Source organism: Juglans regia, chromosome 16, assembly GCF_001411555.2.
Source record: "Juglans regia cultivar Chandler chromosome 16, Walnut 2.0, whole genome shotgun sequence".
NCBI classification, from domain to species: domain Eukaryota; kingdom Viridiplantae; phylum Streptophyta; class Magnoliopsida; order Fagales; family Juglandaceae; genus Juglans; species Juglans regia.
The window spans coordinates 24,154,036-24,167,784 of record NC_049916.1 but is presented as its reverse complement, the minus strand read 5'-3'; the positions used below and the strand labels follow the sequence as shown (position 1 = coordinate 24,167,784).

The 13,749-nt window shown below is 34.1% G+C and overlaps 1 protein-coding gene and 1 pseudogene across 1 annotated transcript; both read left to right on the top strand.

Moving 5' to 3' along the window:
- Positions 1-1,105: 1,105 nt before the first annotated feature.
- Positions 1,106-3,073, top strand: LOC109006582 (annotated as a pseudogene).
- Positions 3,074-8,997: 5,924 nt separating this feature from the next.
- Positions 8,998-10,063, top strand: LOC109006583 (glycine-rich protein 2-like). The gene has a single exon (XM_018985911.2). The coding sequence runs from the start codon at positions 9,079-9,081 to the stop codon at positions 9,688-9,690; it is 612 nt and encodes a 203-aa protein (XP_018841456.1). The 5' UTR covers positions 8,998-9,078; the 3' UTR covers positions 9,691-10,063.
- Positions 10,064-13,749: the final 3,686 nt, after the last annotated feature.

The window sequence follows — 13,749 nt, the reverse complement described above, 5'->3', positions numbered from 1 at the left end:
TTATATGATACGTTAAATTTATTTTATAATATAAATAACTTTATGTTCATAAAGTTATGACACGACCCTCCTAACCACTACCAACAATATTCATAAAAGAAATTATTTGTACTTCATTTTGATTTTATTGGCATGTTTGAAATAGATCAATGACTTCTTAAAATGTGGCGTATAATATAAACTTAAAATAAAGAGTAATATTATTGCTCCCAAGCTATTTCAACATTCCTTTTAGGTGTCTTGTGTAATTTTTTTTTTTTTTTTTTAGAAAAGGATTACACAACTAATTAAAAAATATTCCATTTTGAAACATAATTATGAAATATATTGTGAAATATATTGTGTGATATCATTATTATTTTTCCCCTCAAGCTTAAGCGTCACCATTAATTACCCTTAGATTGTATTGCATGAAAATAATTAATGGCATATTGAATGGGCTAGGACTTTCCTTTTCCTCTACTGCTAAAATTCCCAACATGATTTTAGACCAACCAATTTGCCATACAGATATATATAAGAGTAATGTTAGGTACAAATTTCAAATAGACAAGTTTCATACAAACTCTTTGTAAAAAAGTGGGTCACACTAATAAAGAATAGTTTTTTTTATACTTTTTTAAGGTGTGATCTACTTTTTTATAAAGTCTTGCATGAAACTTATCTATTTAAGACTGATACAAATCATTTCTCTACAAATAATCAAGAGAAGAACGGTAGTTTTTTTAGTGTCTACATAAAAAGTGGGAGAAAAAAATGATTAACCGTCAACCAATATATATCTCCTCCACTCCACATCATGTTGGCAACTTGGCAGCACCGCCGTCCCAAACAACCACCTTCATGAATCCCTTGACTACCTTATACCATGTACGCAAACATAAAGACAAATTCAAACCTAATCCCCTGTAGCTTTCACGAAAAAATCAAAACATAGACATCTAAACCTATGATGTATTTAGGTGTTGATGTCATAACATGATAACAACTCTACATGGTTTCTTTGGATAAAGGAAACGTTCAGTCACCATTGGGTTTATTTTTTTTATAGGGTAATTGATCAAAAGGGGATCCGACGTGTTTTGATGTTGGGTCTGCTTAGGCCATGGCAGACATCGTGAAACAGACCCTGGCATGACCAATACAATTGGCAGACAAGGTAACCAAGGCAGTCAACGATGCACATTCTTTCAAACATGATTGCTCAAACCTCAAGGTTAAGACTGAGAGGTTAGCAGCCCTTTTACACCAGGTGGCGAGAACTAGTAATGACCTTTATGAGCGTCCCAACACGTCGCATCATTGATGACATGGAACAGGTCCTCAATGAAGCCCTTGCGCTAGTTATAAAGTGTCATGCCAATGGCATCATGAAAAGAGTCTTCACCATCATCCATGTTGCAGCGTTTAGGAAAACATCCATGCAACTCGAGAATTCAATAGGTGATGTGTCATGGCTTCTTTATGTGTCTGCCTCTGTGGATGATCGCGATGATGAGTATATGGGTCTTCCTCCAATAGCATCCAACGAGCCAATTCTCTGCCTCATATGAGAGCAAATTGCTTTTCTACACAATGAATCTTCGTTAGAAGATCGCTCGGACGCGGCTGCCTCGTTGGTGTCATCGGCTCGAGATAACGATTGATACGGTAAGCTTATTATAGAGGAAGGTGGTGTCAGAGGCCTCTTGAAATTGCTAAAGAATGACAAATGGAAGGTCAAGAGAATGCCGCTAGGGCCATTGGCTTACTTGGTCGCGACTTAGAAAGCTTCGAACATATTAGAAATGGAGGGGTTTGCTCTATGTTTGCGAAAATCATCAAAGAAGGGCACATGAAGGTCCAAAATATGGTGGCTTGGGCAATCTCAAAGCTAGCTGCTCATCACCCCAAATGCCAAGACCATTTTGCGCAAAACAATGCAATTCGGTTGTTGGTTAGTCATCTTGCCTTCGAGACCATTCAAGAACATAGCAAGTATGCCATTGTAAGCAAACAAAAAATGTCTATACATTCAGTTGTCATGGCAAGTAATAGCCCGAAATGATAAAAAGGAAAACAAAGACTACTAATGCTCAAATTGCTCACCCAACAAGAGATCAAACTTCGAGTCAGATGCACGATGTGGTTACAAACACCATGGCTATGAGAAGCAAGACTCTTGCCCATTCACAACCACAAACATCACAAAACCATGAAACACAACACCTGCATGGCCTTGCAAAGACCAATCACGACAATACAAGACAACAACACCATCACCTACAGCAATATGTTACATTACCAGGTGCTAGCATTAAGGGGAGGGAGTTTGAAGATCCAACTACCAAGGCTCAGATGAAGGCAATGGCGGCAAGAGCCCTAATGTAGTTGTGCAAGTGAAACGTATCTATTTGTTACAGGAGCATCACCGAATTAAGAGCATTTTTATGCTTTGTTGTGCTCTTAGAAAAAGGACCTGACAATGTCCAATCCAATTTAGTAGGGGCATTGATGGAGATCACGACAGTCGCCGAGCAAAATGCTGAGTTAAGACGCTCTACTTTCAAGCCTACTTCCCTGACTACCAAAACTGTAGTTGAATAATTTCTTGAAATTATAGAGGCGTCCAACTCAAATTTCCTCCTACCATGCATCAAATCAATTGGAAACTTGGTAGGAACTTTTAAAGCAACAAAGACAAGAATTATTGGGCCATTGGTGAAGCTGCTTAATTGACGAAAGAAAACCCAAGGTTTGCATGGAAGTTGCTATTTCACTGAGCAAGTTTGCATGCATCGACAATTTCCTCCATGATTATCACTGCAAAACCATCATAGATGTAGGAGGAGCTAAACACTGAATTTATTTTGGTGAACAAATGGTCCAAATCCCTACAGTTATTCTTCTATGTTTTATTTCATTGCAAGTACCCGACAATGAGACACTTGCACAAGAAGATGTGCTTATTGTGCTTGAGTGGACATCAAAGCAGGCACATATAGTTGAAGAACCTTTAATTGATTCGCTATTACCTGAAGCCAAAAGTAGGTTGGAGCTCTATCAGTCTAGAGGTACAAGAGGATTCCATTAGGTCAATAAAATTTAATTGAACAATTTTGCTCAAGAAACATTGATCTAGTTAATTAATGTGGTTTTATTTTGCCTTTTCATTTTTGTAGATCAATATGTATATATATATATCTGTGTGTGTGTGTGTGTGTGTGTGTGTGTGTGTAATAAAGTAGGGGCGCCCTTAATGGGCGTGCCCCTTTGACTTTCCTTATTAGGATGCCAGGCATAACAAGAGTTATGCCGTAACGTTGGCCGGTCATAAGGGCCAGCCAACGATTACCATGCAAGTTTAATCAGTCCTCGACATCTTGGGAGATTCTATGTTCTGTGAGTGAAAATAGTTAGGTTGTGGACATATTGAGTGTGTCTCTAGATTTATCTATGTAGCACACTCACACACTGAGTGAAGGAGAAATCAGAGGTTCAACAACGGTTCAAGAGGTTGTTTGGTTGAGGTTTCTTCAGCAACTAGATATCGGCACAGATTATTCTGATTCAGTGACGATTTTTTGCTACAGGATGGCTGCTCTCGCACATACTAAGAATAAAAAATATCATGAAAGAACTAAATACATTGATATCCGATATCATTACATAAGAGATATGGTGGCACAAAATGAAGTGTTCTTGAAACATCTATCTATGAGTCGCATGTTTGTTGATCCCTTGACAAAGCCAATAGCAAAAGACACTTTTATGGCTCATGTTAGGAGTTTAAGACTGCGTAGATTGTGATTATAATTCAGTTGACACAGTAATGTAAACTTTATTTGGAGATATTAATGCAATGTGATATTTTCTTTCAATTTTCTTTTATAATATTACATGAATTATACACACACACAAGGTACATTAACAGACTTAGATCAACTCATTCACACGAGCGATTACCTTTGGCGCTGCAAAGAGGTAGCGAGCAAAGATGAAATATTGTGTCACTTAAATACTTGTCTAGAGATGGATAAGTATGACACAAAAAGATATGTTGTCTTAGTAAGAACTAAGATGAGATTTATTATATTTAAGAAAACCATGCATGGACACCCTACAATCCATGTAACCTATAGTAAGCCAGATGCGAGATTGTCTTTGGTGCCTTGGCGGCGAGCAAATGAAGAAACTTGAGTTAGATGCAGAAATTGTGTCTAGACTAAGATCTGTATGGTGTTTGATATGGACATATGCTCTTTGAGAAAGAGAGATCCGTCGTAGCATGTATTTCATACTACATGTGCTCCTGCGACCAGATATAAAAGTGAATGAATGGTTCCCTGTTTCTTCACTGCGTGAGTCTTATATTTTATTTTTAAATGCACTTCTTGACTTTTGACAATGTCATAAGATGAAGGTTCTGATGTTTGCTACTCTAGCATGTTGTCTATGATCATGTTTGATATGATCTAAGGAGGTATTGTTGGAAAAACAATTAGACTAAAATTGAGTGACATGAGGGCGAATGGAAGACTATTCCAGTTGTGTTGGCTTACGTCAAACTTTGGTGCTACAAATTGGTAATGACAAATTTTGTGAACATATCGTGATAACTTAGAAGAAATTAAAGCACAGTTCTGTTCTGAAAAACAAAACTCAAGAGGGATCGAATATGCTTGATTAGATGCGATCGAATGAGTCTAGGCCATACGAGACACTATTGAGATGTTGCTATGCTGGTCTTCTCTATAAGAGATTTAATATAGTGTTCCAACACAATTTTTTTTTTCCAGGTATACTTGGTGGTCGCACAACCTATTTGTTTGTATGGACGAGGTAGAGAACATGACGAGAGACAAATATTCAGGACATGCTTACTATGCACGAGTGGAAGATGTAATAAAGCAGGGGGCACCCTTATTGGGATGCCAGGCATAACACCTGGCATTACTCCAGACATTATGCCTGGAGTTATGCTGTAACGTTGGCTGGTCTCAACCAACGGTTACTATGCGAGGACTGATTGTCCTCATCCCTGACAGACATAATCTTGGCATCTTGCGAGTTTCTTTGTTTTGTGAGTGAAAATATTTAGGTTGTGTACATATTGAGTATATCTCTAGATTTATCTACGTAGTACACTCACACACTGGTGAAGGAGAAATAAAAGATTTGAACACTAAATTCACTTGTGGAACAACTATACTGATTATCCTTAAGGTATTTCTTTTGCTATGTATGTTTACATAAATTTTAACAATATATATAATATATAATTAGCATTGTTGCCCTCATCTTCATTATTGTTGCAATTGTTTAGAATAGTTTCTCTTGCTCTTTTTTCTATAAATTTTTTATGACAAGTGCTTTATGAATGTTCAAACATGAAATTTGTGTTTTATTCCACCTTGAGGCTTCCAATATATATAAATATATATAGTCATGAGTTTAAACACTAAAACCGATGATGTACAAATATTATCATATTCACGTTAAAAATTATAATGTTTTCGTTCAAACATTAGAATATTTTTAAGTTCACGCTTGAACATTAATTATTGACATTCAAACTTTGTCATGTCTATGTCCAAACATTATCAAATTTATGTTCGAATGTTTAAACTAATAACGTTCTAATATTACCAAGGTCACGTTCGAATCATGTTATCAAGTTCACGTTAAACATTATGCTATCCTTAAGTTCGAATATAGGTTCATACTTTTGAAGTTCAATAACATTAGAACTTTGTTAACACGCTTGAATGTACTTTTTGTAATGAAGACCAAATGTAAAAAAAAAAAATTGTTCACGTTTGAATGTTTAATTGAATAAATAGTCACAAACCATTAGAAAGAATTTGCGATTGAATAGTAAAATATCACAAAATAACTTTTTATGACGGCGATACTATGACGGTTGAGGGACAGTTTTTTTTGTCACAATAGACTTTCTTCGAGATTTTCTATTAACTTTTTCGGTCACAAAACACATTGTATTATAGTAAGGCTATGTACCAATAATAAATTAGATGAAATACTAAAATTACAAAGAGATCACACAGTATTTATTAAGTGATAATACATATGCCATATTATCATTTAATATGCTGATCCAATAGGTTGGGATTGATATTATCATTTAATCATTAAAATTACTCAAATGCTATATTCGTTCATGAAATTGTATCTTAAAATTATGATAATTTTTATTTGTTAAAATTAGTAATAAACACAACTTAAAAGACAAAAATAGCATAGTTATGGGGAGTGAAAAACTTATTTATGCTAAGGAACATCCCATTTGGCATCCATCAATAATTTTTTTTTCGGATTTTATTAAATGAAAACGACTTCTTAATTCTTATTTATAAAAAATACGAAGTTAAAAAAGAATATAAAAAATGTTTTTATTGATAGCTGTTGAATGGGTGCCAAGTGTCATTTTCTTAAATTTTTTAAAAACCATGTCATGCTAGTAAATATTTATAAGGCAATGATTAAATATGTTAAGTTAAAAATCTAAAAGTATAAGAGAAATTAGAACGAAATTAGTGATAAATACAAGTTAACAAGACAAGAAAGGCATAGTAATGATGGAGTGGAAACCTATGACATTGTAATTGTTGGGAATAGGCCAATTAAAGACTAAATAAAATAATAGCCAATTAGATTCATTAGTACAAATTTAATTTTTTTTATATTTCTTTAATATATTTAAATATCTTTAAAAAATAAAAAAAAATACATTGATACACTAAGAGCATTCACATTAGCTTGACCAAATAAGAAAGTCAGCTAAAATTTACATAATTGATGTAAAAAACACCCACATTGGATTGGTTAAATTTAAAATAAAATGGATTTCTGCTACAGTGGTTGGCTAAAGATGAAAAACCACAATTGATTTACTAAACATTAAAATACTAATTTCTCACACCAAGCAAATATTAAAATATTAGTTTATCATTCAAAGCAAAAAAACTATTTGGTTTGTAATTAAGAAATTTAGATGAGTTTAATCAAATATTTTTTGTTATTAACACTTTTGAATATATGATTTTTTGAATATTAATTTAATTAAAATATAGTTATTATTAATATTAAATTTGTAGAATTATAAAATGTGATACAAATAAATTAAATAAAAAATTATTAATTTAATAATATTTTATTATTATATAGAGAGTGAATGACTAATCCAATGTGTGGATTTAATTTAAATGGAATAAGCAAATGTAAAAAAGTGTGATATTGACTAAATTTTAAAAATGCATTTGGCCAAGCCAATGATGATGCTCTAATAATGATTAGTTATTTTTTTAATTAGTAAGTAAAAGAAAGAAATAAATATATGAGCAATCAAAAAGAAAAAATAACATAAAACAACATAACAGCATTATTCAAAATGGAATAGGATTTAATAAAGACTAATGCTACTCATCAGTGTAATTTTTATCATCATTTTATTATTTTATGATGTGATATTAGATGATCAGAAATTATTCATTATATTTTACTTTTAAATTTATAATCTAATGTCATATTATAGAATGATAAGAAGATTATGAATAATTTTTTTTTTTAATAAATTATTTATTTAATATTTTATAGCAGAAAGGGACCGACCCGGACCACACCCTGTCACCGCATTTGATATCAACGTCCCCACGTACCCATGTGTTGACTGTTGAATTACTTTTTCACAGAAAACTGACCGTCCCACCTGACCCAATCGTACGGTGCAAAATCAGTCTGTACAAACTCATCCAGACCGTAGGATCTTATCGGAGAATTAACAGCCGTCACTTGGGATTCATTTCCCCGAACAGGGAAAAACTAACCAATTAACCTCACGAAAATCACAATGGGAAGTTGGAAAGTAAATATAGCGAGCATGTAAAATTTTAAGTATAATAATATGCATTGACTGAAAGTATCATTTTATTAATTTTTTTAGTATTAATGTACGTATGATTCTACGCATAATAATACATTATTTGAATATCTGTCTCATGATATTTAATTTTTTAATTCAAATTTTAATTTTTAAAATATTAATTATTTCAATAACTGACTATCATCGTTAATGATTATGTAGGTAAAATTATAAATATGAATACAGAAATATTAAATGTTTCAAAAATATGTCTTAAAGATGTATCTCGAAACTTTTTTATTTTTATTTTTTTTATTTAGTGATTAAATAAGTATTTTTTAATAATGTTGTAAATTTTTTATTTTTTTTATAAATGTTTATGATGATTAAAAAATACATAAAATAAAATAAATCAAAAATAAAAAAAAAATACTTTTAGCCTATTTGGTGGACTTTCGGGCTGATGTAGCCCTACTCATATGAATATATTCTTAGAGCTTGTTTGGGATTGCGTTAACAGTCTTAAAAAATATTTAAAATAACCTTTAAAGCTCTTTAATGAAAAAATTAAATTGCATGGATGTTATATGTTAAGTATTTTTTTTAATCTTAAATAAGCTAAAAACTAAATTTGAGAAAAAATATAATTAAACTTATATTTTTGAATAATATGAAGGTAATTCAAATTTTAAAAAGATTATCAATAGACAAAAATATATATATAATTTTTAAATAATTATAACTTTTAGATACTTACAAATTTTAAACTTTTAAATACATGATTATAAGTTTTCAAAAAATCAAATAATTGTCATTTCTATGTCAGAAAGTATTTTTTTAATTTGTTTATAAATAAATCTTATTATTTAAGCTTTATGTTTTAAAGTTATAACCTATATTTCTTATTCCAATTCTAAACATACACTATATAAAGCATCCTCTATATTATTTAAATAATAAAATTTAATCTATAAAATTCAAAATTTATATATATATATTTTATTTAAATTCACTCTATTCGATAGTATTTTATTAATTAAATAGTGAGAGAAAATTAATTAATTAATGAAGATGACCTGGCATTGACAGCCAAGTTCTCGTTTCAGCGGCTGTGCATATAAAGTAGTCCCACATCCAAAGCGCCGAAAATCACACGCTCTTCCAAGTTATTTAGGGTTTGTTTCGGTGTGTGATCCCTAGGGTTTGTTTCGGCGGTGATGGGTGAGAGACTCAGCGGGACGGTCAAGTGGTTCAATGACCAGAAGGGGTTCGGCTTCATAACCCCCGACGATGGTGGCGAGGAGGTCTTCGTACACCAGTCCTCGATCCGATCCGACGGATTTCGGAGTCTGGGTGAAGGCGAGGCCGTTGAGTACCAGATCGAGTCCGGAAATGATGGCCGGACCAAGGCCGTTGATGTCACGGGCCCAGCTGAAGGTCCTGTCCAGGGTAGCCGCGGTGGCGGAGGTGGAGGCGGAGGTGGCGGGAGAAGTGGTCGTAGTGGAGGCTACGGTGGTGGAGGTTATGGTGGCGGCGGTGGTGGTTACGGTGGCGGTGGTGGTTATGGTGGCGGTGGTGGGTACGGTGGGGCCAGATCGGGAGGCAGAGGAAGCGGCGGCGGCGGATATGGGGGCGGTGGCTACGGTGGTGGCGGCGGCGGTGGAGGGAGTTGTTATAAGTGTGGTGAAAGCGGCCATTTTGCAAGGGACTGTTATCAGGGAGGAAGCGGCGCTGGCGGCGGAGGCGCTGGCGGCGGCGGCGGTGGCAATTGCTACAACTGCGGGGGGACTGGGCATTTCGCTAGGGAGTGTCCCAACAGCGCTCGTTGATCGGTTGTGGTTTGGTTACTAGTGTGTTTTTTTCACACATTTAATGTACTTTCTTGTTTTTTTTATAGGTGGTGTTCTTTCGAGGATGTTTCTTGATGACCCACTTTTGGTTTGGCGTTCATGTTTATGGGTCACTCCGTAGTAATCTGTTTGGCTTAACTAGTACCTGATTAGTTTCTTAGATGGATTGCTGGTTGGTTTTCTTTTTGGTCTCTCTTCTATATTGATGTTTTTGGTTATCACTGATAGTGTGTCTTGGCTGGGACAGAGTAGAGGTTGTGCAAGTGGTGAAATAGATGCTCATTTTGATGTTTACTCTCTCTGATTTTGTTTCTATACACACATTTTATGAAATACTTGCTGGTTTAAGAAAGAATCCATTGTCTTGTGCTTCACATTTCTAGATGCTAGTTGGTATTCATGTTTGGCGTTCGAAAGTAGAGATCCTTTAAAACCGATTGTCATTTTTGAGAGGTACCTGTTCAATTTGAGGGAGGAGAAACGACCACCTTGGAATTGATCAGTTTGGTGGTTGAATTTATCATCCAGTTATTAGAACTTGATGGTTTTCCTTCTCATACCATGAGGGGCATTGGGGGGGTTGGGAGTAGAAATCATGATTGTTTCAGAGGTAGATGAATCGTGTTTGGACTCGTATATGGCTAGTATTGCATGCTTTTCACCCTCTCGGTCCCTTATCCTTCGAACCAGAAAAATCATAAATGTTTGCAGGACTCCCACTCCAGGTGGAGTAATGAGCCTTGGACCTGACATTTCGACCAAGGCACCAGGCTCGCATTTTAATGCTTATGAATTTAAGTCGACCAACAATTTTATGAAAAGGAATCTATTAATATAGTTGGAAAATCTAAAATATTTAGTGGTTTTAGATAGAAAATACGAATGCTATTAGAAATCCTTTTTCTGTTCAAGTTATTGTTTGATTGTCTATATTTTCTCATGTGATATTTCTTTACGTAAATAAAAATGGTTGTTAAATTGTGGAAAAACTATGTTGTTTTTTTATTAAAATTTTCTCCTTCTTATGTTGCATTATTTTCATCTAATCTTATCTTTGTATTATCCAAATATTATTTTGAAAAACAAGGATTCAACAACACTTTTTATTCACTCAAAATACCATAGAAAGGAGTCCCGAATAGCTTTGGTGGGATGTATAATGGATTATGTTTTCGTGTCATTAACTGAAATTAACTGAAAGTAAAGTGAAATGATTGCTTGATAGATTTTGAGGCTGTGGTCCCTACCACTTGGAATGCTTGTACCGACAGGATGTCGGTGTGCTTTCTTTTTAAACTTGTAGAGAAAATGCTCTTATAAACCTCGTCACAAAAAAAATCCTGTTGCGACATCCCTTTGTCGACACTACAACGTTGACTGTTGCCTCGACACCCGGAATGATTCGACAAAAGGACGTAATAGTTTTCCATGGTAGACTCAAATTCTTTCACAATTCACATTCGTATAATAATCGTATTGGTGAAATAGAAGGAAATAAAAGAAAATCAAAGATTCTTTTTTTTTTTTTTTTTTCTATAAATTCTATCCAACGACAAATTCCTGGCTTTGCCGATCCTTTTAATTCTTTCCGAGGCCTCTATAAATTATAAAAGCCGCAGCTATTTTACATTTACATTATTTGCTCGTTCCATCTTTCTTAACATGATAAATAACCCTTCAAAATCCTCGATATTTTTGTGTTTGGAGATTTACCCATTCTTCAATGCAATGTAACTGAATCGTTTAATCATCTGTGTTAAAAAAATTGATGATTACAGGGAACGAATAGGAGCTCTATTCTTGTATTAAAAGGAGATTAGAGGACCCCTCAAGGGGTTGTCATCATCATCAGCTCAAATGAAAAATCGAGGCATATAATATTTTTTATATGAGAAATAATATTTGTAATTTTAAGATGTGCAAGTTTCATGCATTATTTTTTTAAAAAAAATTAGACAAATTTAAAATTTACATGAATTTTTTTTTTTTAATAGTAAATCTCACTTTTTTTAAAGTGAGTGTGCGAGATTTACATATCTAAAATTGTATTTAGCATTATTTTTTTTTATATATGCACACATTTAGATCAATATCATCAAACATTTCTATCCAAACTTTATTATTTAAAGCGAGAGATCAAATTGATGTTTGAACTGGGATTTATGTAGTGCTTGAGCAAATCTCCACTTCTTCAACAAAACATCTGTTTAGGATGTTCAGGTTGTTTACTACTATTCATTAATTATTCACTAGTATTATTATTTAAAGATTATATGAGATCGCTTGACATTCAAACATAACTTAATTGATACTTTTAATCTTGTCATGATTTTGTTAATTGCTGTTGCCTGATTCCAATAATCTTTGTAAAATTTCTCAACTTGGAATGATTTAGAAGAAAACAACAAATCATTCCCCTCTTGATGTTAATCATGAGGATTAAACCAGCATTTTTGTCTTTTGGGAAGTTATTATATAACCATCATGATCTTGCATATACAGTACAATAAAGTTTCTAAAACGGTAATTTGAGGCTAGCTAGCAGCTCCAAGCATGTCGCCCATGTTCATATCATTATTTTGTTGTCTAGAGAATAAAGGAGGAGAAAGAAAATAAGCTTTAACTGAAAAGTCATGGGACTTTTTTTTCTTTCTGGCTTCGCATGCTCTTACAAAAGTTACATCCTATTTCATATCGGGGAGGGAGCAGTGGACAACTCTCTGTGAAATTGTAGCATGGCAGATTATTAGATTCCCTCACAATATTCCTTCTCATCATCAATGTCTAGCATCCAACATTTTTGCAATACATTCAAAGTCCCTTGCGTCACTTTCATCCTTTCCATTTTCTTTGGTTATTGGGGTTTTGTCTGGTTCTTCTTTAATCTGTCATCAACTCACGTCTCCGGTCTCACAATCACACAATGTTTCTTGGGAAAACAACATATGGTAGTAAAAAAAAGAAGCTTTAAACGATGCTCACTAGTTTCTCCTCTGAATCAAAAGACCTTTACTTCATCATGTCCTATCATTGTTCATCATCTAAAAGACTGTGTCCTCGGTCAGAGGTGAAATCCGGGGAGCTTTGGGGATTCATTATAAAAAAATTTAACCGAAAGTTGAAGCCATGCATGGAATCGTTGGTGATCTTTAGGAAAATTTCTACAGATCAACTTGGATCATTATTAAACTAATTAGGCAAATGTATTAGAAAATTAAATCCTGATGATCATATATATGCTTTCTTCACCGATTTATAAGTAGATGGATCATAGCAAAACAAAGCCTGGTGATGATTGCTGAAATTTTCATCGTCCTCGGCAGTACCATGCAGGTTACAAAGGTAGACAGCTAGGGAAATGTGCATCGACTAGTGATGGATCATAGATACTTATCGCCAGAATTATTTGGAAAGGAATATTAATAAAAGGTGGTTAGCATTAATAAATTAATGATTCTGCTTCTACTCGTCTTACTCACCATCATAAAGCATGGACCTGATCTGCAATTAAGGCCTCGTTTGGATTCGTAAGTGATCTCAGCTCATCTCAACTCATCTCAGCTCATCTCAACTCATCTCACTACTATTCAACAATTTTAACTCATAAATCTCACTATTATTCACAACTCATCTCATTACTATTCACAATCCATCTCAACTCATCTCAAATCATCTTAAGTCATCTTCGAATCCAAACGTCTCCTAGTGACTCAATGAAGTAGCAGTAGCTGCAGTCGACCCATGCCATTTATGGTTTATTACATTCTGAAAATTTTCAGGATTACCATTTGCTTTCCTTTTAACTTTACTAATGGATTGCTCAACCATTGATCGAGTAGAGGGTTACTTTTACGATACGTTAATGGTTGGAATTAGCTGTTCCTGCACTCCGCAAGATAAGGATTAAGGCCTAAGGCAAGTAGCGAGTAATGATTGGAGCCAAAGGTTATCTTCCTTCCAGGTTTACACGCAGTTTTGCCGGGAAAAACCATTACTGCATGCGATTTTAATGGCACCCAGTCCCTTAGCTAGAGACCG